This window comes from Salmo trutta, chromosome 16 (assembly GCF_901001165.1).
Source record: "Salmo trutta chromosome 16, fSalTru1.1, whole genome shotgun sequence".
Taxonomy (NCBI): domain Eukaryota; kingdom Metazoa; phylum Chordata; class Actinopteri; order Salmoniformes; family Salmonidae; genus Salmo; species Salmo trutta.
This window is the reverse complement of record NC_042972.1, coordinates 16,453,591-16,476,853: the sequence shown is the minus strand read 5'-3', so window position 1 is coordinate 16,476,853 and position 23,263 is coordinate 16,453,591. Positions and strand designations below refer to the sequence as shown.

At 43.8% G+C, this 23,263-nt stretch overlaps 1 protein-coding gene across 5 annotated transcripts in view; it reads right to left on the bottom strand.

Moving 5' to 3' along the window:
- The window catches only part of LOC115150182 (plexin-A1), a 364,140-nt gene that overhangs the window by 261,135 nt on the left and 79,742 nt on the right, over positions 1-23,263 (bottom strand). For all 5 annotated transcript variants that reach the window (XM_029693188.1, XM_029693186.1, XM_029693187.1 and 2 more), the window contains exon 3: positions 7,626-7,808. In XM_029693188.1, coding sequence (XP_029549048.1) covers positions 7,626-7,808 — 183 coding nt within the window. The remainder of the gene's footprint in view (positions 1-7,625; positions 7,809-23,263) is intronic.

Sequence of the window (23,263 nt, the reverse complement as noted above, 5' to 3'; positions counted from 1 at the left end):
TACATTTTAGTCATTAGTAGGCGCTCTTATACAGAGAAAGAGCATACATCTCCTTACTGGTCTCCGTGGGAATCCAATCCACAACGCCACAACCATGGTGCTGAAAGGTCCATGCTCTACCAACTGAGCAATACAGGACACACACAGAGAAACACACAAGCCCACACATTCACGCAAACACTCATGCAAACACGCACATATGCATGCAGGTATAACGGTGCATGATTGAGAACTAATAGAGAAAAGTATTGTATTTGGTGACATGGCTACTAATATCTGTTGGGTTTATTAAAAAAATCCTAAGGTCCATGTCTGTTATTCAATGTGTTTGTATGGGTTAATTAAAAGCAGTTAGGCCAAATAAAATGTTTCATTCAATATTTTTTTTAATATTTGTTTTGGATACTTCAAAAGTATCCTTGGTATGACCTTCTTAAAACCGAGTTATCTTTTTTTGTCTTGACACAGATGTGCAAGCACACAAACACACACGTATGTAATAACAGCTTCTCTCTCTCTTTCTACACACAGAGACGTCACACACACATTAAATAACCCTGTTGTCAAAATCACTGAATGGGTGTCACAGTGCTGAATCTTAGTTAACATTACATTGTGTAGTCACACACACACACACACACACACACACACACACACACAAAAGCAAACAAGTACACACATGATTATACATTCATAATGGTGAATCAATGACAGACAGGCCTTCAGAAGAACAGACATGGTTACTTGGTGAATTACAATGAGCTCCTATCTTCCCCAAGAGCTCTGTCCTTAGACTACAAACACACACAAACGCAAATGTGTATGACAAACCATCATGAACACTTACCAAACACAACCCACAGTCAACATACACTGCGTAGGTACTAATACTGAGACAAAACAAACACACCACCACCAACAACAACCACCACCACACTCTTGGGATGATCACCAAAGATTCAGGGGCATTAATATTGTGTTGAGGATCAGCGTGGCGGATGTGTTTTTACCTAACCTTACCACTTTGGGGGCAGCCCGTCAGGAAGTCCAGGATCCAGTTGCAGAGGGAGGTGTTTAGTCCCAGGGTCCTTAGCTTATTTCCGGCAGGTAGCCTAGTGGTTAGAGCGTTGGGCCAGTAACCGAAAGGTGGCTGGATTGAATCCCCGAGCTGACAAGGTAAAAATCTGTCATTCTGCCCCTGAACAAGGCAGTTAACCCACTTCTCCCCGGTAGGCAGTCATTATAAATAAGAATGTGTTCTTAACTGACTTGCCTAGTGAAATAAAGGTTAAATACATGCATGAGCTGTCAGGGCACTATGGGGTTTTACGCTGAGCTGTAGTCAATGAATAGCATTCTCACACAGGTGTTCCTTTTGTCCAGGTGGAGTGCATCATCTGTGGATTAGGGCGGTATGCAAATTGGAGTGGGTCTAGGGTTTCTGGGATAATGGTGTTGATGTGAGCCATGACATCAGCCTTTAAAAGCACTTCATGGCTACAAACATGAGTGCTACGGGTCGGTAGTCATTTAGGCAGGTTACCTTAGTGTTCTTGGGCACAGGGACTATGGTGGTCTGCTTAAAACATGTTGGTATTACAGACTCGGACAGGGAGAGGTTGAAAATGTCAGTGAAGACACTTGCCAGCTGGTAAGCGCATGCTCGCAGTACACGTCCTGGTAATCAGTCAGGCTCTGCGGCCTTGTGAATGTTGACCTGTTTAAAGGTCTTACTAACATCGGCTGCAGAGAGCTTGATCACACAGTCTTCCGGAACAGCTGGTGCTCTTATGCATGTTTCAGTGTTGTTTAGCTCATCTGGTAGGCTAGTGTCACTGGGCAGCTCCCGGCTGTGCTTCCCTTTGTAGTCTGTAATAGTTTGCAAGCCCTGCAACATACGATGAGCGTCAGAGCCGGTGTAGTACAATTTGATCTTAGTCCTGTACTGACGCTTTGCATGTTTGATGGTTGTCCGAGTTACAGTCCCGCTCCTTGAGCTTCCGTGTTAGAGTCCCGCTCCTTGAAAGCAGCTGCTCTAGCCTTTAGCTCAGTGCGGATGTTGCCTGTTGGGGTATGTACATACAGTCACTGTGGGGATGACGTCATCGATGCACTTATTGATGAATCCAATGACTGATGTGGTGTACTCCTCAATGCCATCGGAGGAATCTTCGGAACATATTCCAGTCTGTGCTAGCAAAACAGCCCTGTAGCTTAGCATCTGCTTCATCTGACCACTTTTTTATTGATCGAGTCACTGGTGCTTCCTGTTTAAAATTTTACTTGTAAGCAGGAATCAGGAGGATAGAATTATATGGTCAGATTTGCCAAATGCAGGACGAGCGAGCGTCTCTGTGTGTGGAGTAAAGGTGGTCCAGAGTTTTTTTTCCCTCTGCTTGCACATTTAACATTTAGTAAGACGGTTTTAAGTTTCCCTGCATTAAAGTCCCCGGCCACTAGGAGCGCCGCCTCTGGGTGAGAGTTTCCCTGTTTGCTTATGGCAGAATACAGCTCATTGAGTGCGGTCTTAGTGCCATCATCAGTCTGTGGTGGTATGTAGACAGCTATGAAAAATACAGATGAAAACTCTAGGTAGATAGTGTGGTCTATCTAGCTTATCATGAGATACTCTACCTCAGGCGAGCAAAACCTCGAGACTTCTTTAGAAATCGTTCACCAGCTATTATTTACAAAAATACATAGTCCGCCGCCCCTTGTCTTACCAGACGCCGCTGTTCTATTCTGCCGATACAGCGTATAACCAGCCAGCTGTATGTAGATAATGTCATCGTTCAGCCACGACTCTGTGAAGCGTAAGATATTACGTTTCTGAATGTCCCGTTGGTAGTTTAATATTCCGCGTAGGTCATCGATTTTATTTTCCAAAGATTGCACGTTTGCTAGCAGAACGGAAGGCTGTGGGGGTTTATTCGATCGCCTACGAATTTTCAGAAGCCAGCCCGCCCTTTTGCCCCTTCTTCTCCGCCTTCTCTTCACACAAATGACGGGGATCTGGGCCTGTTCCCGGAAAAGCAGTATGTCATTCACATCAGACTCGTTAAAGGAAAAAAGGATTCTGCCAGTTTGTGGTGAGTAATCGCAGTTCTGATGTCCAGAAGTTATTTCATAAGAGACGGTAGCAGCAACATTATGTACAAAATAAGTTAAAAAATAAGTTAAACACCACAAAGAAAGAAACAAAAAAAACACAATTGGTTAGGAACATGTAAAACGTCAGCTTTCTTCTCCGGCGCCATTTTGTGTCTCAGTAGTGAGTGGAGTTACAAACGGACTATACTAAACAATGTCTTACCTGTGATTAAATGTTTTACACACACATAGCTACATGTAGCCTACTTGGACACCATGTCCCCACATTTCCCACTCTCTCACGCCAAATAGCCTGAAGCCACAGGGCTCTTCTCGAAAGCTCTATTTCCTTTCGTGGGAGCATTGAAAACCATAGGTCAAGATTATTTTAATGGCTACATGTACATTGAACAACAAAGCAGCTTTTAAGCATGTTTTGTTATTTCTGTATAACCAAAAATGTAAGACGAAGTTGCCTCTTTTACAATGGGGATCAATAGGTTTTCCCTCATTTGTGGGCCTGGTCGAGGGGAATTTCTCATTATTACGTGAATATCGGCTGAGACTTTATACTGTATCCATAAAACTATAAGACCACAGTCAATTTAAATTCACCACCTGCTGTGAATGACCATTCAAAAGTGCATGGAGCTTTGATTGATGGACCACACTGTCTTCAGGAGGATGTTAAAGAGACGAGTAAGAGAAAATGGAAGAAATGTATCTTACCTAGTAAGCACAAGACGTTGAAAAGACTTAGGTTACTACTCCAGTAGTAAGGTTTTGAATAAGTACCAACGGCTATAAGAGCCAAGTATCTATGAGAGCAAATCTATTCTTTATTCCTAATGTCACTAGATAAGGAATAGGGTAACATACAGACAGTAGGGCAGGGCGATATGACCTAAAAATCATCTTGATTTTTTTCAAACTTACAGCCGATTCACAAATGTATTTTTCTTCTGTTTTCTCTAAATAAGCATTGTTGCACAATTAAAAGGTCAAATACACTGCATTTCAAACAGTCAGCAATAATTGAATGAATTCAGAGCTTGTGAAGTTATACCTGGGCTAAGTAGAAGCCTTCCACGACCATAAAGCCCCACTAATCAAGCCCCACCAATCAAGCCCCACCAATCAAGCCCCACTAATCAAGCCCCACTAATCAAGCCCCACTAATCAAGCCCCACTAATCAAGCCCCACTAATCAAGCCCCACTAATCATTTCATTATCAAAATAGTTTAACCTGCTTTTTTTTGTTGTTGCAATATTCTCTGATCTGGCATTCCAAAAAAATAGTTTTACTAGAACCAAGCATAATGCACATTGGCTAATAATGACTAACTTCTTGTAGCAGGCATTGGGCTATAGATTAGCACAGCTCTCAATATCTCAAGCCCACGTGCTAGTGATTAGCCAGCTAATCTTTTATATTTCAAGTTTAGCCAGCTTGGATCTATTTGCTAGGTAATGAGGTTGAACAGTTGAATTGTTATGAACACACCCTTTTGTCTGTCTGCAACCGTTTGAAAAGCTTGTTAGCCTGTCCACTTTGTTCAGATGTTGAAATCAAGTGGCCTACCTTATTTCTCAGAATGAGAATGTAACTGTGTTTATTGCTTATTGCACATTTATAAAACACAGACTAGACAGCTAGTATAACAGTATTTGTCTAAAATGCTAAAAGCGGTACCCAAATGCGCACGCAACAAACTGAGCATTCATTTTCCAGGATCAATTATCATTCATACTCTCGTTTTAGTAGTGTCGGCTCGCAATGTGAGTAGTTTAGACATAAAAATGGTACCATTAGAAAAGTTCACTTCTCCATTACAGTGTGTCAATGTGTTTTGGTGTCCATATGACCGATTCTGTTGGACCAAAACAAAATGCTAATAGCAAGTTGAAACCGTTCGTCAGAGAGGAAGATGTTGGTCACTAAATCCAGCTAGAAGGACCACGTAAAAACGGTTGGCTGGTATACCCTCACCAGTCTAAGTGGTCGGCTGTGAATGCTCCCTCCCGCTATATACTTCTAACGGACTGATTTGGTTCTGCCCTCTATAGTGCTGTCTGGTTAGAACATGATGTTGAGGCCCATCACTGTACTCTTAATATTCACCACAACACACACACACACACACACACACACACACACACACACACACACACACACACACACACCTGTTTCCTTTGCAGATGTTTATATGGAGTTTGACTTGGAATCTTGTTGTGGTTATTTGGATGCATGCACAACATTCAGACCTTCGTGTTACTGTTGACAGTAAAAAGTGCTCAGAAAGATGCGTCTTCTCCCTTCAGACGACGATAACACTCTGACCTGAGTGGGCGGGAGCAGTGACCAGATACGCATTTCCAAACGCTCTGAATGGTTGGGAATGGCAGGGCTATGATGGGTGAGGGATAACTAAGGTAGGCTGAGCAGCCAAACTGAAGGGACTGTGAGTGGGAGTTAGGTAGAGCGAAGATGAGCAGGACAGTCTTTTTACAGTGTGTTAACCATAGAGGAAGAGGCGAAGCGAAAGGTTTCACTTTTGCTCAAATCTGACAAAAATTAGCCCAATGTGTTTCTATGGGCAAATTTTGGACATAAGCTAGTCGCCTGTCTTCCCGCTTAGGGACAACAACTCCCATTGTTAGGGTGGAGAAGTGCATCACTTCATTAAATATAGATCTCTGGGATGGGAACAAGCGGGCATAAATGCTCATAAAAACTAAAAACAACAAAACCGGGAATCTTGAGATACAGGCATTTGAAATATCGGGCAAAAACATTTAAATGAATCTAATTTGATATATCGCCCAACCATAGGACACAGCCATAAAAGTTAGGCGGAATCAGAATATTGATATTACCTAACCATACACAGTGGGAACAGGAATCAGAATATTGATATTACCTAACCATACACAGTGGGAACAGGAATCAGAATATTGATATTACCTAACCATACACAGTGGGGACAGGAATCAGAATATTGATATTACCTAACCATACACAGTGGGAACAGGAATCAGAATATTGATATTACCTAACCATACACAGTGGGGACAGGAATCAGAATATTGATATTACCTAACCATACACAGTGGGAACAGGAATCAGAATATTGATATTACCTAACCATACACAGTGGGAACAGGAATCAGAATATTGATATTACCTAACCATACACAGTGGGAACAGGAATCAGAATATTGATATTACCTAACCATACACAGTGGGAACAGGAATCAGAATATTGATATTACCTAACCATACACAGTGGGAACAGGAATCAGAATATTGATATTACCTAACCATACACAGTGGGGACAGGAATCAGAATATTGATATTACCTAACCATACACAGTGGGGACAGGAATCAGAATATTGATATTACCTAACCATACACAGTGGGGACAGGAATCAGAATATTGATATTACCTAACCATACACAGTGGGGACAGGAATCAGAATATTGATATTACCTAACCATACACAGTGGGAACAGGAATCAGAATATTGATATTACCTAACCATACACAGTGGGAACAGGAATCAGAATATTGATATTACCTAACCATACACAGTGGGACAGGAATCAGAATATTGATATTACCTAACCATACACAGTGGGGACAGGAATCAGAATATTGATATTACCTAACCATACACAGTGGGAACAGGAATCAGAATATTGATATTACCTAACCATACACAGTGGGGACAGGAATCAGAATATTGATATTACCTAACCATACACAGTGGGGACAGGAATCAGAATATTGATATTACCTAACCATACACAGTGGGGACAGGAATCAGAATATTGATATTACCTAACCATACACAGTGGGAACAGGAATCAGAATATTGATATTACCTAACCATACACAGTGGGGACAGGAATCAGAATATTGATATTACCTAACCATACACAGTGGGAACAGGAATCAGAATATTGATATTACCTAACCATACACAGTGGGAACAGGAATCAGAATATTGATATTACCTAACCATACACAGTGGGAACAGGAATCAGAATATTGATATTACCTAACCATACACAGTGGGAACAGGAATCAGAATATTGATATTACCTAACCATACACAGTGGGAACAGGAATCAGAATATTGATATTACCTAACCATACACAGTGGGAACAGGAATCAGAATATTGATATTACCTAACCATACACAGTGGGAACAGGAATCAGAATATTGATATTACCTAACCATACACAGTGGGGCAACCTCCTGTTTACAAAAATGAACTACGACAAAATGTGAATGTGCCAAGACTGTGAGAATGCCTCAAGGTCCACAGAGCATGGGCAAATGCAGTAGACTAGAGATGTACATCCCTTTCCAACTGTAGTCAGAATAGTAGGCCAGGTCCACACAAGTCAGCAGCACCGTCCACAATAAAGCAGGGGCGAAACAAACTGACATTAACAAAAACCCAGCAAGAACAGCATGCGTTCTTCATTGCCAGAAAAAAAACTATAGATCTCTTATTTCTTACTTTCTTCATTCTGCCGTTGCGTGTGCCTGTGAAGGCCACGGTGTTGCCGTGGTAATCGTAGGCGGCCACCGAGGTCATGCCGTCCTCCTTGTCGATGAAGAGCGGTATTCCTTCTATGGTGCTGGTCCCACCCAGGGGCTGGTTAAAGTCCTGGCCGCAAAAGTTGTCATCGATCTGGAGAGGCTGAGAGAAAGAGAGCAGGAGAGAGAGAGCGTGGGAGAGATAAAGAGCCGGGGGAGATAGAGAGCCGGGGGAGAGAGAGAGAGCGTGGGAGAGAAAGAGAGAGCGGGGGAGAGCGCGAGAGTGGGAGCAAGAGGGGCAGAGAGAGGGGAGCGAGAGAGGGGAGCGAGAAGAGTTTGGAAAAAATTACACATTGGAAAGAATTAACCAAATAACAGAGCAAACTGGAATTCTATTTGTCCATAAACAGAGAGTACACAGTGGCAGAATACCTGACCAGTGTGACTGGCCAAAAATTAATGAAAGCTTTGACTATGTACAGAATCAGTGAGCATAGCCTTGCTATTGAGAGAGACTGCCGTAGGCAGACCTGGCTCTCAAGAGAAGATGAAGTGGAAACTGAGCTGCATTTCCTGACCTCCTGCCAAATGTATGACCATACTAAACAGATATATTTCCCTCAAATTACACAGACCCACAAAGATTTTGAAAACAAATCTATTGGGTGAAATACCAGTGTTCCATCACAGCAGCCAGATTTGCAACTGGTGAAGAACAAACACCATTGTAAATACAACCCTTTTGTACTTTAACTATTTGCACATCATTGCAATAATATGACATTTGAAATCTCTATTCCATTCAAACTTTTGTGAGTGTAATGTTTACTGTTCTCTGTTCATTTCACTTAGTTTTTTTTATATATCACTTGCTTTGGCAATGTAAACATGTTTCCCATGCCAATAAAGCCATTTCAATTGAATTGAGAGAGAGAGAGAGGGTGGGTGAGAGAGAGAGAGAAAGAGAAGAAAGTTGAGAGAGAAGAGGGGGAGGGTGGGACAGAAGAGGGGAAGGGAGGGAGGGAGAGAGAGAGGGGGGAAGGAGAGAGAGATGGGTAGGGATGGAGAGAGAGAGAGGGGGAGGGATGGAGAGAGAGAGAGGGGGAGGGATGGAGAGAGAGAGAGAGGGGGGAGGGAGAGGGGGAGAGGGGGGAGAGAGAGAGGGGGGAAGGAGAGAGAGAGGGGGAGTGATGGAGAGAGAGAGGGAGAGGGAGAGGGAGAAAGAGAGGTTAGATGAGTTGAAGCAGTGATATAACAGTGTCTAATATGTGTGTATATATAAGCTAACAGCATCAGCATAATCAGAGGTTGTGTGACAGAAAGACAGAGGAAAGGGAAAATGTTTTGGGGTCAGTTGCGTGTGTGTGTGTGTATCTGCATATCTGCATGTCAAAGTGCTGTTTGTGTGCGTGTGTCTGTGTCTCTCCTCAACTGATTCTCCAATCCACTCAGTCAGGGGTCTAATTCCAACCTGCTATTTGGGTTGCTAGCTGAACCACTGACACATTAAAACATTCAGCCTAGAGGGAAAAGGTTACTACGCATATCAAATCAGCCTCTCTCAAATCAGTCATGACACACCCTTGACGGTGTGAGTGTGTTTGTGTGTGTGTGCAACACGCTATGAGGCCTAAGAGGTTGCTATCCGAGGAAGGCTAGAATTGAAGTGGTGTCAGTGTGTGGTTAACACTTGCACACACACACACATACAGAGTGAGTGTGTAAATGGTGGTGTAATCTAAAATCATATCACATATCATCTGATTGATCCAGAAGAGAACAGATAACTCTTCCTCTCTCCATCTGTCAAAATTGATGCAGCACGGCTTGCGTTGTGTCGATATCCCTTTATTCTCCCTTTTCTATTTTTTTCTTCTCTCTCTGCCCCTCTCTCTGCCCCTCTCCCTCGCTCGCTCTCTGCCCCTCTCCCTCGCTCGCTCTCTGCCCCTCTCCCTCGCTCGCTCTCTGCCCCTCTCCCTCGCTCTCTGCCCCTCTCCCTCGCTCTCTGCCCCTCTTCCTCGCTCGCTCGCTCTCTGCCCCTCTCCCTCGCTCTCTCTCTCTGCCCCTCTCCCTCGCTCTCTCTCTCTGCCCCTCTCCCTCGCTCTCTCCCTGCCCCTCTCCCTCGCTCTCTCCCTGCCCCTCTCCCTCGCTCTCTCTCTGCCCCTCTCCCTCGCTCTCTCTCTGCCCCTCTCCCTCTCTCTACCCCTCTCGCTCTCTCTGCCCCTCTCCCTCGCTCTCTCTGCCCCTCTCCCTCGCTCTCTCTGCCCCTCTCCCTCCCCTCCCTCTCTCTCTCCCTCTCTGCACCTCTCTCTGCCCCCCTCGCACTCCCTCTCTACCCCTCCCTCGCCTCTCGCCCCTCCCTTCCCCCTCCCCTTCCTCAAATCCATCCCTTACCAAGCACTACAGTAGACAAGGACAGTAAATCTACACATCAATATCCTCACTCCCCCCCCTTCCTCCCCCTCCTCCCTTCACTCTCCTTTTCTCTCGCTTAATCTATCCAAAAGGTTTCTACCTCATAGCAGGAAGAATTTGGGGTATCAATTCGGTTAACAAAGCCCCCTCGTTCGCCCCGCGGCCTGGTGGAGAGAGAGGGATTGTCACCAACAGAAAGAAAAGGAGAGAAAGCTGCTTTACGGAAACCTTCCATGACTCACTAGCAATGGGCATCTGGAGAAGGATGGGGAGAAGTGGAGTGAAGTGTGTGTGTGTTTGTCCACATGTCCACTGAAACAGGTATATTTATTCACTAATGGCCTTGGACTGTCTCCGTCTAGACAAAAACGACCACACACACACACACACACATCCCCTAGTCCTAAAGCCGGTTAACCAAAGTGACAAGAGGGACCATATTCAACCCAGTCAAGCAAGTCTCCTTAAATCAGAATTTGACTCAGACACTTATAGTAAGACACAACATGCAGCCCCTTGACACCAGAGCCTTAGGGAAGGACCTCAAAGGGTTAATGCTTTTTTTGGGGTGGGTGGATTTGAAAGGGTTAAGATGCATTACATAGTACACAGACATAGCTATGGTAAAGGTTAGCTACGCTACACTGGACAGTATAGTCAAAACACATGCAAAGTGCACGAGCATACAACACAGTAAAAAATCTAAATATGGAACACGAACAAAATATTTCTGCCGAGGCGCACTTTGAAGATGCTGGAACAGTCCACATTTACTTTTCCTCTGTAACCAAAACAAGTAACAACAATTTCTAAGATTTTACTGAGTTACAGTTCATATAAGGAAATTAGTCAATTGAAATAAATTCATTAGGTTCTAATCCATGGATTTCACATGACTGGGAATACAGATATGCATCTGTTGGTGAGATACCTTTAAAAAAAAGTAGGGGTGTGGATCAGAAAACCAGTCGCTATCTGGTGTGACCACCATTTGCCAACTGCAGCGCGACATCTCCTTCGCATAGAGTTTCATCAGGCTGTTGATTGTGGCCTGTAGGATGTTGTTCCACTCCTCTTCAATGTCTGTGTGAAGTTGCTGGAAAATAGCGGGAACAGGAACACGCTGTCATACACATCGATCCAGAGCATACCAAACATGCTCAATGTTGAGTATGCAGAACATGGAAGAACTGGGACATTTTCAGCATCCAAGAATTGTGTACAGATCCTTGTGACATGGGGCCATGCATTATCATGCTGAAACATGAGGTGATGAATGGCACGACAATGGGCATCAGGATCTCGTCACGGTATATCTACGCATTTAAATTGCCATCAATAAAATGCCTGTCCATACCATAACCCCACCGCCACCATGGGACACTTTGTTCACAACATTGACATCAGCAAACCGTTCGCCCAAACGACGCCAAACACACTGTCTGCTATTTACCCGGTACAGTTGAAACCAGGATTGATCCGTGAAGAGCACACTTTTCCCAGCGTGCCAGTGGCCATCAAAGGTGAGCATTTACTCACTGAAGTTGGTTACGACGCTGAACCACAGTCAGGTCAAGACACTGGTGAGGACGATGAGCACGCAGATGAGCTTCCCTGAGACGGTTTCTGACCGTTTGGGCAGAAATTCTTCAGTTTCCTCAGCTCTCCGGGTGGCTGGTGTCAGATGATCCCACAGGTGAAGATGCCGGATGTGGAGGTCCTGGGCTGGCGTGGTTACACGTGGTCTGTGGTTGTGAGGCCAGTTGGACATACTGCCAAAGTCTCTAAAACGACACTGGTGGCAGTTTATGGTAGATAAATGAACATAAAACGTTCTGCCAACATCTCTGGTGGACATTCCTGCAGTCAGCATGCCAATTACACGCTCCCTCAAATGTTTTATTTTTTTATTTAACCAGGTAGGCTAGTTGAGAACAAGTTCTCATTTACAACTTCGACCTGGCCAAGATAAAGCAAAGCAGTGTGACACAGACAACAACACAGAGTTACACATGGAATAAACAAGCCAATAACACAATAAACAAGTCAATGACACAGTTGGGGGAAAAAAAGTCTATATTCAGTGTGTGCAAAATGCATGAGGAGGTATGCAGTAAGTAGGCCATAGTAGCAAAGATTTACAATTTGGCAGATTAACACTGGAGTCATAAATGAGCAGATGATGATGTGCAAGTAGAGATACTGGTGTGCAAAAGACCAGAAAAGTAAATAAAAACAGTGTGGGGATGAGGTAGGTAGATTGTGTGGGCTATTTACAGATGGACTATGTACAGCTGCAGCGATCGGTTAGCTGCTCAGAAAGCTGATGTTTAAAGTTGGTGAGGGAAATAAAAGTCTCCAGCTTTAGCAATTTTTGCAATTTGTTCCAGTCATTGGCAGCAGAGAACTGGAAGGAAAGGCGGCCAAATGAGGTGTTGGCTTTGGGGATGATCAGTGAGATATACCTGTTGGAACATGTGCTACGGGTGGGTGTTGTTATCGTGACCAGTGAACTGAGATAAGGCGGAGCTTTACCTAGCATAGACTTATAGATGACCTGGAGCCAGTGGGTCTGGCGACGAATATGTAGCGAGGACCAGTCGACTAGAGCATACAGGTCGCAGTGGTGGGTGGTATAAGGTGATTTGGTAACAAAATGGATGCCACTGTGATAGACTGCATCCAGTTTGCTGAGTAGAGTATTGGAAGCTATTTTGTAGATGACGTTGCCGAAGTCGAGGATCGGCAGGATAGTCAGTTTTACTAGGGTAAGTTTGGCGGCGTGAGTGAAGGAGGCTTTGTTGCGAAATAGAAATCCGATTCTAGATTTGATTTTGGATTGGAGATGTTTAATATGAGTCTGGAAGGAGAGTTGACAAAACTTGAAACATCTGTGTCATTGAGTTGTGTGACAAAAATGCACATTTTAGAGTGGCCTTTTATTGTTACTAGCACAAGGTGCACCTGTGTAATGACTATGCTGTTTAATCAGCTTCTTGATATGCCACATTTGTCAGGTGGATGGATTATCTTGGCAAAGGAGAATTGCTCACTAACAGGAATGTAAAGAAATTTGTGCACAAACTTTGACAGAAATAAGCTTTTTGTGCAAATGGAAAATGTCTGGCACCAACACTTTACATGTCTTGATTATATATTTTCTTAGTGTAGAATACTTGATCTATATACCTAGTCGGCTTGTTGTTTTCAATGCGAGATAAATATTCCTCTCGAGGCACATTCAAGTTACGAGTGCCATAGGGAGGGAATTCACAGAATTGAATATAGGCTGCAAAAATAGGCTACATTCATCAAATGTTATTTGTCACAAGCACCAAATACAACTGGTGTAGACCTTACAGTGAAATGCTTACTTAACCAATGCAGTTAAGAAAAATAAGAATTATAAAAATATTTACTAAATAAACTAAAAGTTAAAAAAGTAACAATAAAATGGCTATATACACAGGGGGTACAAGTACCAAGTCCCTGTGCGGCGGTACATGTTAGTCAAGGTAATATGTACATGTATGTAGGGGTAAAGTGACTATGCATAGATAATAAACTACGATTAGCAGTGTTGTAAAAAAAAAGGGGGGGGGGGGTTATGCCTACAGTGGTTCCTCCTTTAAAAGTTGTGTCATACTGCAGCACACCTTGCGGGCTGCTGCAGCATTCTATGGCACGTCATTTAATTTTCTGCCATTTTTTACATTAATGCAAGTTAGTGCTAGTTTGACCACTAGAGGGCATCTTTGAGAAGCATTTGATTGTCTCCCATATTGGCATTACTAGAGAATTTAAAACTTTTTTGTAATAACATAGTACATGGGATTGATTTTTAGAAATTTAGCTTAATTAATTTGATTAATATTATGGTGCTTCTATTCCGAGAAAAACGACACCCTCAGGGTTTCCGTTAGGATGGAATGGAAAATATTGCACTGTACAACATGACGGTCGGGAGTAGGCTACTGCATATGACGATTGGAGGATTCTAAATGAATATCTAAGGGGCATAACATTTCCACACCCTAATTGTAGTGTAACCAATACTCATTTCGCCTATGGTAGGCCTACAGTATATCTATGTCACGTCCTGGCCAGTATATAAGGTTAATTGTTTTGTAGTTTGGTCAGGGCGTGACAGAGGGTATTTGTTTTATGTGGTTCAGGGTGGTGTGTTTGTTCAAAGGGGGGTTTGATTTAGTATTTCCGGGGTTTTGGTTTATAGTCTATGTTTATGTATTTCTATGTCTAATCTGGTGAGTGTGTTTCAATGTTGGTTAATTGGGGTTGGGACTCTCAGTTGAAGGCAGGTGTTGTCTATCTGCCTTTGATTGAGAGTCCCATATATAAGGGTGTGTTTGTGTTTGTGATTTGTGGGTGATTCTTCTGTGTTCAGCCCTAGGCTTTGCCAGACTGTTTTGTTGTTCGTTCGTTTTCGTGTTTTGTTGTTTTTGGAGTGTTCTTTTGATAATTAAATAAAAGTCAAAATGAGCATACACGTACCTGCTGCATTTTGGTCCTCTTTCACCGACGACAACCGTGACAGAATCACCCAACACTCAAGGACCAAGCAGCAGAGGAAGGAGCAGACGGCGTTCGAGTTGGACTGGCGGGAGAAGTGGACTTGGGAAGAAATTCTGGACGGGGCCGGACCTTGGCATCAGGCTGGGGATTATCAGCGCCCGCAGTGGGAAATTGAGGCAGCCAAGGCGGAGAGGCGATGGTACGAGGCCAGAGACGCGCTGAGGGAGAAGCACGAGAGGCACCCCCAATAATTTTTTTTGGGGGGGCACACGGGTAGTTTGGCTAGGAGAAGGAAGAGCCGGAAGCCAGCTACCCGTGGTTATATGGAGGAGCGTATGAGGTGGGGAGCGCCATGTTTTGCTGAGAAGCGCACTCTCACCCATACGCACGCACAGTCCGGTGCGAGTTATTCCAGCCCCTCGCAGGTGCCGTGCTAGAGCGGGCATCCAGCCTGGTAGGAGGATGCCTGCGCAGCGCATCTGGTCGCCGGTACGCCTCCGAGGACCAGGCTACCCAACTCCCGCTCTACGCACGGCTACCATCAGGCCCCTGCACAGCCCAGTCTGCCCTGTACGAGCACTCCGCTCGTACAGGGCTACTAGTTCCATCCAGCCAAGGCGGGTTGTGCAGGAGGTAAGATCTAGACCGGCTGTGCACCTCCATAGCCCTGGGTTTCCAGCTCCTGTCTCTCGTGCGGACCCGGAAGTGCGTCCACCCAGTCCGACTCGTCCTGTTCCCGCTACCCGCACTAAACGGCAAGTGCGTAAACCCAGCCTCGCCAGTCAACAGTCGTCGGAGCTGCCCGCCAGTCAACAGTCGTCGGAGCTGCCCGCCAGTCAACAGTCGTCGGAGCTGCCCGCCAGTCAACAGTCGTCGGAGCTGCCCGCCAGTCAACAGTCGTCGGAGCTGCCCGCCAGTCAACAGTCGTCGGAGCTGCCCGTCAGTCAACAGTCGTCGGAGCTGCCCGCCAGTCAACAGTCGCCGGAGTGGTCAGACTGCGCTGAACTGCCGGAGTGGCCAGACTGCCCTGAACTGCCGGAGTGGCCAGACTGCCCTGAACTGCCGGAGTGGCCAGACTACCCTGAACTGCCGGAGTGGCCAGACTACCCTGAACTGCCGGAGTGGCCAGACTGCCCAGACTGTCCCGAGTGGCCAGACTGCCCAGACTGTCCCGAGTGGCCAGACTGCCCAGACTGTCCCGAGTGGCCAGACTGCCCAGACTGTCCCGAGTGGCCAGACTGCCCAGACTGTCCCGAGTGGCCAGACTGCCCAGACTGTCCCGAGTGGCCAGACGCCCAGACTGCCCCGAGTGGCCAGACTGCCCAGACTGCCCCGAGTGGCCAGACTGCCCAGACTGCCCCGAGTGGCCAGACTGCCCAGACTGTCCCGAGCTGCCAGACTGCCCAGACTGTCCCGAGCTGCCAGACTGCCCAGACTGTCCCGAGCTGCCAGACTGCCCAGACTGTCCCGAGCTGCCAGACTGCCCAGACTGTCCCGAGCTGCCAGACTGCCCAGACTGTCCCGAGCTGCCAGACTGCCCAGACTGTCCCGAGCTGCCAGACTGCCCAGACTGTCCCGAGCTGCCAGACAGCCTGGAACGGCCTGGAACGGCCTGAGCCGGAGCCACCTCCAAAAATAGGTGGGTTGGGGAGGGGGGGGTGTAGCACAGTGCCGTCGTTGACGGCAGCCACCCTCCCTTCCCTCCCTTTAGTAAGGGGGAATTTTTCTTTTGGGTATTGTTTGGGGGTATTTTTTTTTTGTTAAGGTGCTTCCGGGGTAGCACCTTTAAGGGGGGGGGTACTGTCACGTCCTGGCCAGTATATAAGGTTAATTGTTTTGTAGTTTGGTCAGGGCGTGACAGAGGGTATTTGTTTTATGTGGTTCAGGGTGGTGCGTTTGTTCAAAGGGGGGTTTGATTTAGTATTTCCGGGGTTTTGGTTTATAGTCTGTTTATTTATTTCTATGTCTAATCTGGTGAGTGTGTTTCTATGTTGGTTAATTGGGGTTGGGACTCAGTTGAAGGCAGGTGTTATCTATCTGCCTTTGATTGAGAGTCCCATATATAAGGGTGTGTTTGTGTTTGTGGGTGATTGTTCTGTGTTCAGCCCTAGGCTTTGCCAGACTGTTTTGTTGTTCGTTCGTTTTCGTGTTTTGTTGTTTTTGGAGTGTTCTTTTGATAATTAAATAAAAGTCAAAATGAGCATACACGTACCTGCTGCATTTTGGTCCTCTTTCACCGACGACAACCGTGACAATCTACAATATTTTTTTCAATTATGTATTTATGTTTTTAGAGGGAGAAAAATGCTGTGCCAATTGTGCGGCGCCCATGAAGGCCAAAATATAGCCCTGCTAATAGCCATAATGGCGCTGTACACTGTGAACGTGTGTTTGAAAAAGAGTATTTTCCAGTAAGCAACAATTTGTTCCAATATTTCTGTAATTCACTGATATTTATTCCCATAGTAATTTGTTATGGATCCATAACTAAATAAACATCAGCATTTTGAAAGAGTATTTTTATCATTATTTTATTAACGAAAGCATAAAGATGAAGAAATACTGTACTGCTGTTTTGGAGTTAAAAATGTAACACTTTGTAATGTAACAGATTACTTAAGCATTGATTACATTGCAGGTAGGGGGATGTTCACACCTACAGTAGCCGGGCTATAAAGAGTATTGTCCTGCTAATCAGGCTTCAAGTGTTTGAAAACCTGTTTTCAAAATGTCACCAGCTGTCCATCACTAATGTAAATAAAAACACAGCATCTTGTTTACATTCTTTATTGTAACCATAATGTCACAATTAATTTGTATCTACCTTTCCAATTACTTTTAGAGTTTGGGATTAATTTGATTAATATTATGGTGTTTCTATTCCAAGGAAAATGAAAAAAAACCTCTGGGTTTCCGTTAGGATGGGACGGAAAATATGGCGCTGTACAACGATGGTCGGGAGTACAGTACTGGGCTATTTAGCTAAAGAATCCAATGTCCTGCGGGAGACCGGGGTTCAATTCCCCAACGGGGAGGAAGGAGTAGGCTGCCCTTGTAAATAAGAATTTGTTCTTAACTGACTTGCCTAGTTAAATAAAGGTCACACTAAGAGCATAACATTTCTACACCCTAATTCTAACCAATACCCAAACAGAGATTATGTGAAAATAAAAATCCCATTGATTTATCAAGACCAGTCCCAATGCTTGTTTCAGAGCAGCGCGAAACGATGCTAAAATAGTTGTAGGCTATTGCTTCAAACCCTATTGCTTCTAACTTCAATATGCTCTTTAAATAAATAAGACCTACACCACTTTTAACAGCACATTACTCAACACTAGTGAGACTCATGTCGCCTACGGTAGGCCTACAGTATATGAAAAAATATTACATGACTCTCCGCCAATAATTACATATATTTCTGTAATTCAGTGATATTTATTCCCATAGTAATTCATTATGGATCATAACGAAATAAACATTGGCATTTTGAAAGCGTATTTTTAATCATTATTTTATTAATAAAAGCATAAAGATGCCATTATTAGTTACATTGTTTTAGTTTGAACGTGCAGACTGGCACTAAGAACAGCGGGAACGTTTCCCTAGTCAGAACCATTAGGGCAATGCCCTTTAAATATTTAGGAGATGATTTTGTTTTCAAATAACGTAAAATGAGCTACTCACAGAATGGAATTCACAACACAACAGCTCCTGAGTCTTGGGTAAAAAGTGTATTATCTTGATTTAAAAAGGTTTCCGACCCGCAGTGTAATTTTTCTGAAGTGCGAACCAATCCGCGATTTGAAAGGATGATTTCATTCCACCCGCCAGCTGATTTATTTTGCGGCTCAGCTGTGGGGAACCGTGGGTATCCGACCTGATGCAAGTCTCCACGAATTTTTAGCCAGCCCAATAGGGTAAATGCAGATAGGTAACCCCATGCTTCAGTCTTTCTACAATGCTTATTGCTAATAGCATACCTGATAATATGGACCATGCAATGGCAATATGCCTGGTCCAATATGTTAAAATAATTGTAGCAATATGTTATTTGGTTCATTTCTGGAGGTGGAAATTATAAATGTTCGGTGTCAGATCATTTTTTATTTATTTTCATTCAGTTTGGAGTGGAATGTCCTTTTAAAAGTCATCAGTCCTACCTCTCACACACTCTCTCTGTTAAACCTCTAGGAAACAGCCTCCAGTTGGCTCCATACAGAAGTTCCTAGCTGGCACAGAGCCAAAGGGTCTGTGATTGGTTTGAGACGGAGATGGATTAGACACCTTACACCACCACAGTGAAATATGGTCCTTCATATGGCAGAAAGCATGTCTGTACATACAGAGAAACCCACACGTACACACCAAGTAGAGGTATGCATTGATTCACAGGCACATTTTATATAAGCATTTCACAATATGTAGCTAAATACACACACACTCATAGGGTTAATATTGTCATGTTATCTTACTGGTTAGAGATATATTGTTATGACCAAAGGCTAGCTAGCACAGAGACGTGTATCATGTACACTCGCACATACACACACACTGATGTAGAGCCTCTAGTCGGGTTCGGAGGCAGAGTAGCCGATCACAAATACGCACACACACTGATGTAGAGCCTCTAGTCGGGTTCGGAGGCAGAGTAGCCGATCACAAATACGCACACACACACTGATGTAGAGCCTCTAGTCGGGTTCGGAGGCAGAGTAGCCGATCACAGAGACGCACACGCACACACCGCCCCTAGGATAACCCCGATTCTACCCTTTAATTCATTGACAGCTGCTGTCTGAATGCACTGACCCCAGGTGAACGAGAGAAGGAGAGAAAATGAGAGGAGAGGAGAGAAATCTTGAGAAAAGGAGAGAGGAGAGAAAAGGAGAAGGGGGTAGCTAGCACCATCTCTTCTGAGCTCCGACACTGCTGACAGCATGGTTTCGGGACAAGCCTCCAACTCATCTGTGCATGTGTGCAGGCGTGTGTGTGTCCTGTCACCCTCTTGCCCTCTACTCCTCTCTATTCATTAGCTGTCTTCTCATTAGGCAGCATCCATTGGCCTTCACTTGCCCTCACCTCTCAAACACACAAGGCATGCTCGAACATACACACACACACACTTCACCAATACATAATGTGCAAAAACACACACAGCTCTCTTCACCAATGCATTATGTGCAAACACACACACACGCAGATTCATTTATTCATTCTATGTGCTTTCATGCATTTATACATGTACAATCACTGTTGGGATATTACATGTTATTTCTTACATTTAACAAAATCAACGCGCTACAATGTTACTTTGCATTAAAAGTAATATTACTTTCTTATGCTGTCCATTCAGCACTGTGCTCCACTATAGGCTATTAGATTAGACAAAGTGGCAATTGTCCTTTAGTACGTGATGTCTGACATTGTTTGGTCGATTTTGTTGGACATCATCATAAGTTAGTAAATTCTTTGATGTTACGTTAAATGCCTTTTATTTCAACACAATTTTGTGTCTAGGATTTACCTGACATTGTTTGCATTTAGATTTTATGGCGACACCTAGTCTTCCTGAGGTCCGGCACATAACGAAAACATTAAACTAGACATTAGACTTACACGCATACATACATTACTATATACAATGCCTTCAGAATGTATTCAGACCCATTGACATTTTCTACATTTTGTGGAAAAAGTCCACCTCATTTCTTATGAGTTCAAACGGTCAGATTTTCCGCATGTGAGAACAACTCAACTGTACATTCCACAAGCATTGCCTTTTTCACCTCTTAGCTGTGTAACTGTGTAACCCAAAACCTAAGTAGCATTGTGATTGGACAAAAGCAATGACTGTATAGCCCCGCCCTAGAACTTAGAAAAATGGATAGAAGCAAAACAGAGGTAGGCTACAGTTTGTTAACGTCTGCTCTATAATTCCCTCACTGTAGGCCTACATAATTCACTCACTGTAGACCTACATAATTCACTCACTGTAGACCTACATAATTCCCTCACTGTAGGCCTACATAATTCACTCACTGTAGGCTACATGATTCATTCACTGTAGGCTACATAGCCTAATTAAAAAATATATAAATCCATATCCTCATGAAACTGAAATATATATATAAAAAATGTATTTCACCAGGTAGGCCAGTTGAGAACAAGTTCTCATTTACAACTGCAACCTGGCCAAGATAAAGCAAAGCCGTGCGACAAAAAAACAACACAGAGTTACACATGGGATAAACAAACATACAGTCAATAACACAATAGAAAATCTGTATACAGTGTGTGCAAACGAAGTAAGGAGGTAAGGCAATAAATAGGCCATAGTAGCGAAGTAGTGGCAGAGAAGATTTTTATATATATATATATATATATATATATATATATATATATATATATATATATATATATATATATATATATATATATATATATATATATATATATATATATATATATATACATACATACACACACACACACACATAATATAATATAATATATACATATATATACATATAATATATACATAAAATATACATAATATATACATATATGCATATATTATATATCTGGGGATGAGGTAGGCAGTTGGTTGGATGGGCTATTTACAGATGGGCTGTGTACAGCTGCAGCGATCAGTAAGCTGCTCTGACAGCCGATGCTTGAAGTTAGTGAGGGAGATATAAGTCTCCAGCTTCAGTGATTTTTGCAATTCATTCCAGTCATTGGCAGCAGAGAACTGGAAGGAAAGGCGGCCAAAAGAGGTGTTGGCTTTGGGGATGACCAGTGAAATATACCTGCTGGAGCGCGTGCTACAAGTGGGTGTTGCTATGGTGACCAGTGAGCTGAGATAAGGCAGAGCTTTACCTAGCAAAGACTTATAGATGACCTGGAGCCAGTGGGTTTGGCGACAAATATGTAGCAAAAACCAGCCAACGAGAGCATACAGGTCGCAATGGTGGGTAGTATATGGAGCTTTGGTGACAAAACGGATGGCACTGTGATAGACTACATCCAATTTTCTGAGTAGAGTGTTGGAGGCTATTTTGTATATGACATCGCCGAAGTCAATGATGGGCAGGATAGTCAGTTTTACGAGAGTATGTTTGGCAGCATGAGTGAAGGAGGCTTTGTTGCGAAATAGGAAGCCGATTCTAGATTTAATTTTGGATTTGAGATTGCTTAATATGAGTCTGGAAGGAGAGTTTACAGTCTAGCCAGACACCTAGGTACAAGTGGGGGGGAAAAGTATTTGATTCCTTGCTGATTTTGTACATTTGCCCACTTACAAAGAAATGATCAGTCTATAATTTTAATAGGTTTATTTAAACATTGAGAGACAGAAAAACAAAAAAATCCATAAAAATGCATGTCAAAAATGTTATAAAATGATTTGCATTTAAATGAGGGAAATAAGTATTTGACCCCTCTGCAAAACATGACTTAGTATTTGGTGGCAAAACCCTTGTTGGCAATCACAGAGGTCAAACGTTTCTTGTAGTTGGTCACCAGGTTTGCACACATCTCAGGAGGGATTTTGTCCCACTCCCTTTTGCAGATCTTCTCCAGGTCATTAAGGTTTCGAGGCTGACGTTTGGCAACTCGAACCTTCAGCTCCCTCCACAGATTTTCTATGGGATTAAGGTCTGGAGACTGGTTAGGCCACTCCAGGACCTTAATGTGCTTCTTCTTGAGCCACTCCTTTGTTGCCTTGGCCGTGTGTTTTGGGTCATTGTCATGCTAGAATACCCATCAACGACCCATTTTCAATGCCCTGGCTGAGGGAAGGAGGTTCTCACCCAATATTTGACGGTACATGGCCCCGTCATATCGTCCCTTTGATGCGGTGAAGTTGTCCTGTCCCCTTAGCAGAAAAACACCCCCAAAGCATAATGTTTCGACCTCCATTTTTGACGGTGGAGATGGTGTTCTTGGGGTCATAGGAATCATTCCTCCTCCTCCAAACACGGCAAGTTGAGTTGATGTCAAAGAGCTCCATTTTGGTCTCATCTGACCACAACACTTTCACCAGTTGTCCTCTGAGTCATTCAGATGTTCATTGGCAAACTTCAGACGGGCATGTATATGTATTCTTAAGCAGGGGGACCTTGCTGTTACCAATTTATTTCTTGGTGACTATGGTCCCAGCTGCCTTGAGATCATTGACAAGATCCTCCCGTGTAGTTCTGGGCTGATTCCTCACCGTTCTCATGATCATTGCAACTCCACGAGGTGAGATCTTGCGTGGAGCCCCAGGCCGAGGGATATTAACAGTTCTTTTGTGTTTCTTCCATTTGCGAATAATCACACCAAATGTTGTCACCTTCTCACCAAGCTGCTTGGCGATGGTCTTGTAGCCCATTCCAGCCTTGTGTAGGTCTACAATCTTGTCCCTGACATCCTTGGAGAGCTCTTTGGTCTTGGCCAATGTGGAGAGTTTGGAATCTGATTGATTGATTGCTTCTGTGGACAGGTGTCTTTTTTACAGGTAACAAGCTGCGGTTAGGAGTACTCCCTTTAAGAGTGTGCTCCTAATCTCAGCTCGTTACCTGTATAAAAGACACCTGGGAGCCAGAAATCTTTCTGATTGAGAGAGGGTCAAATACTTATTTCCCTCATTAAAATGCAAATCAATTTATAACATTTCTGACACGC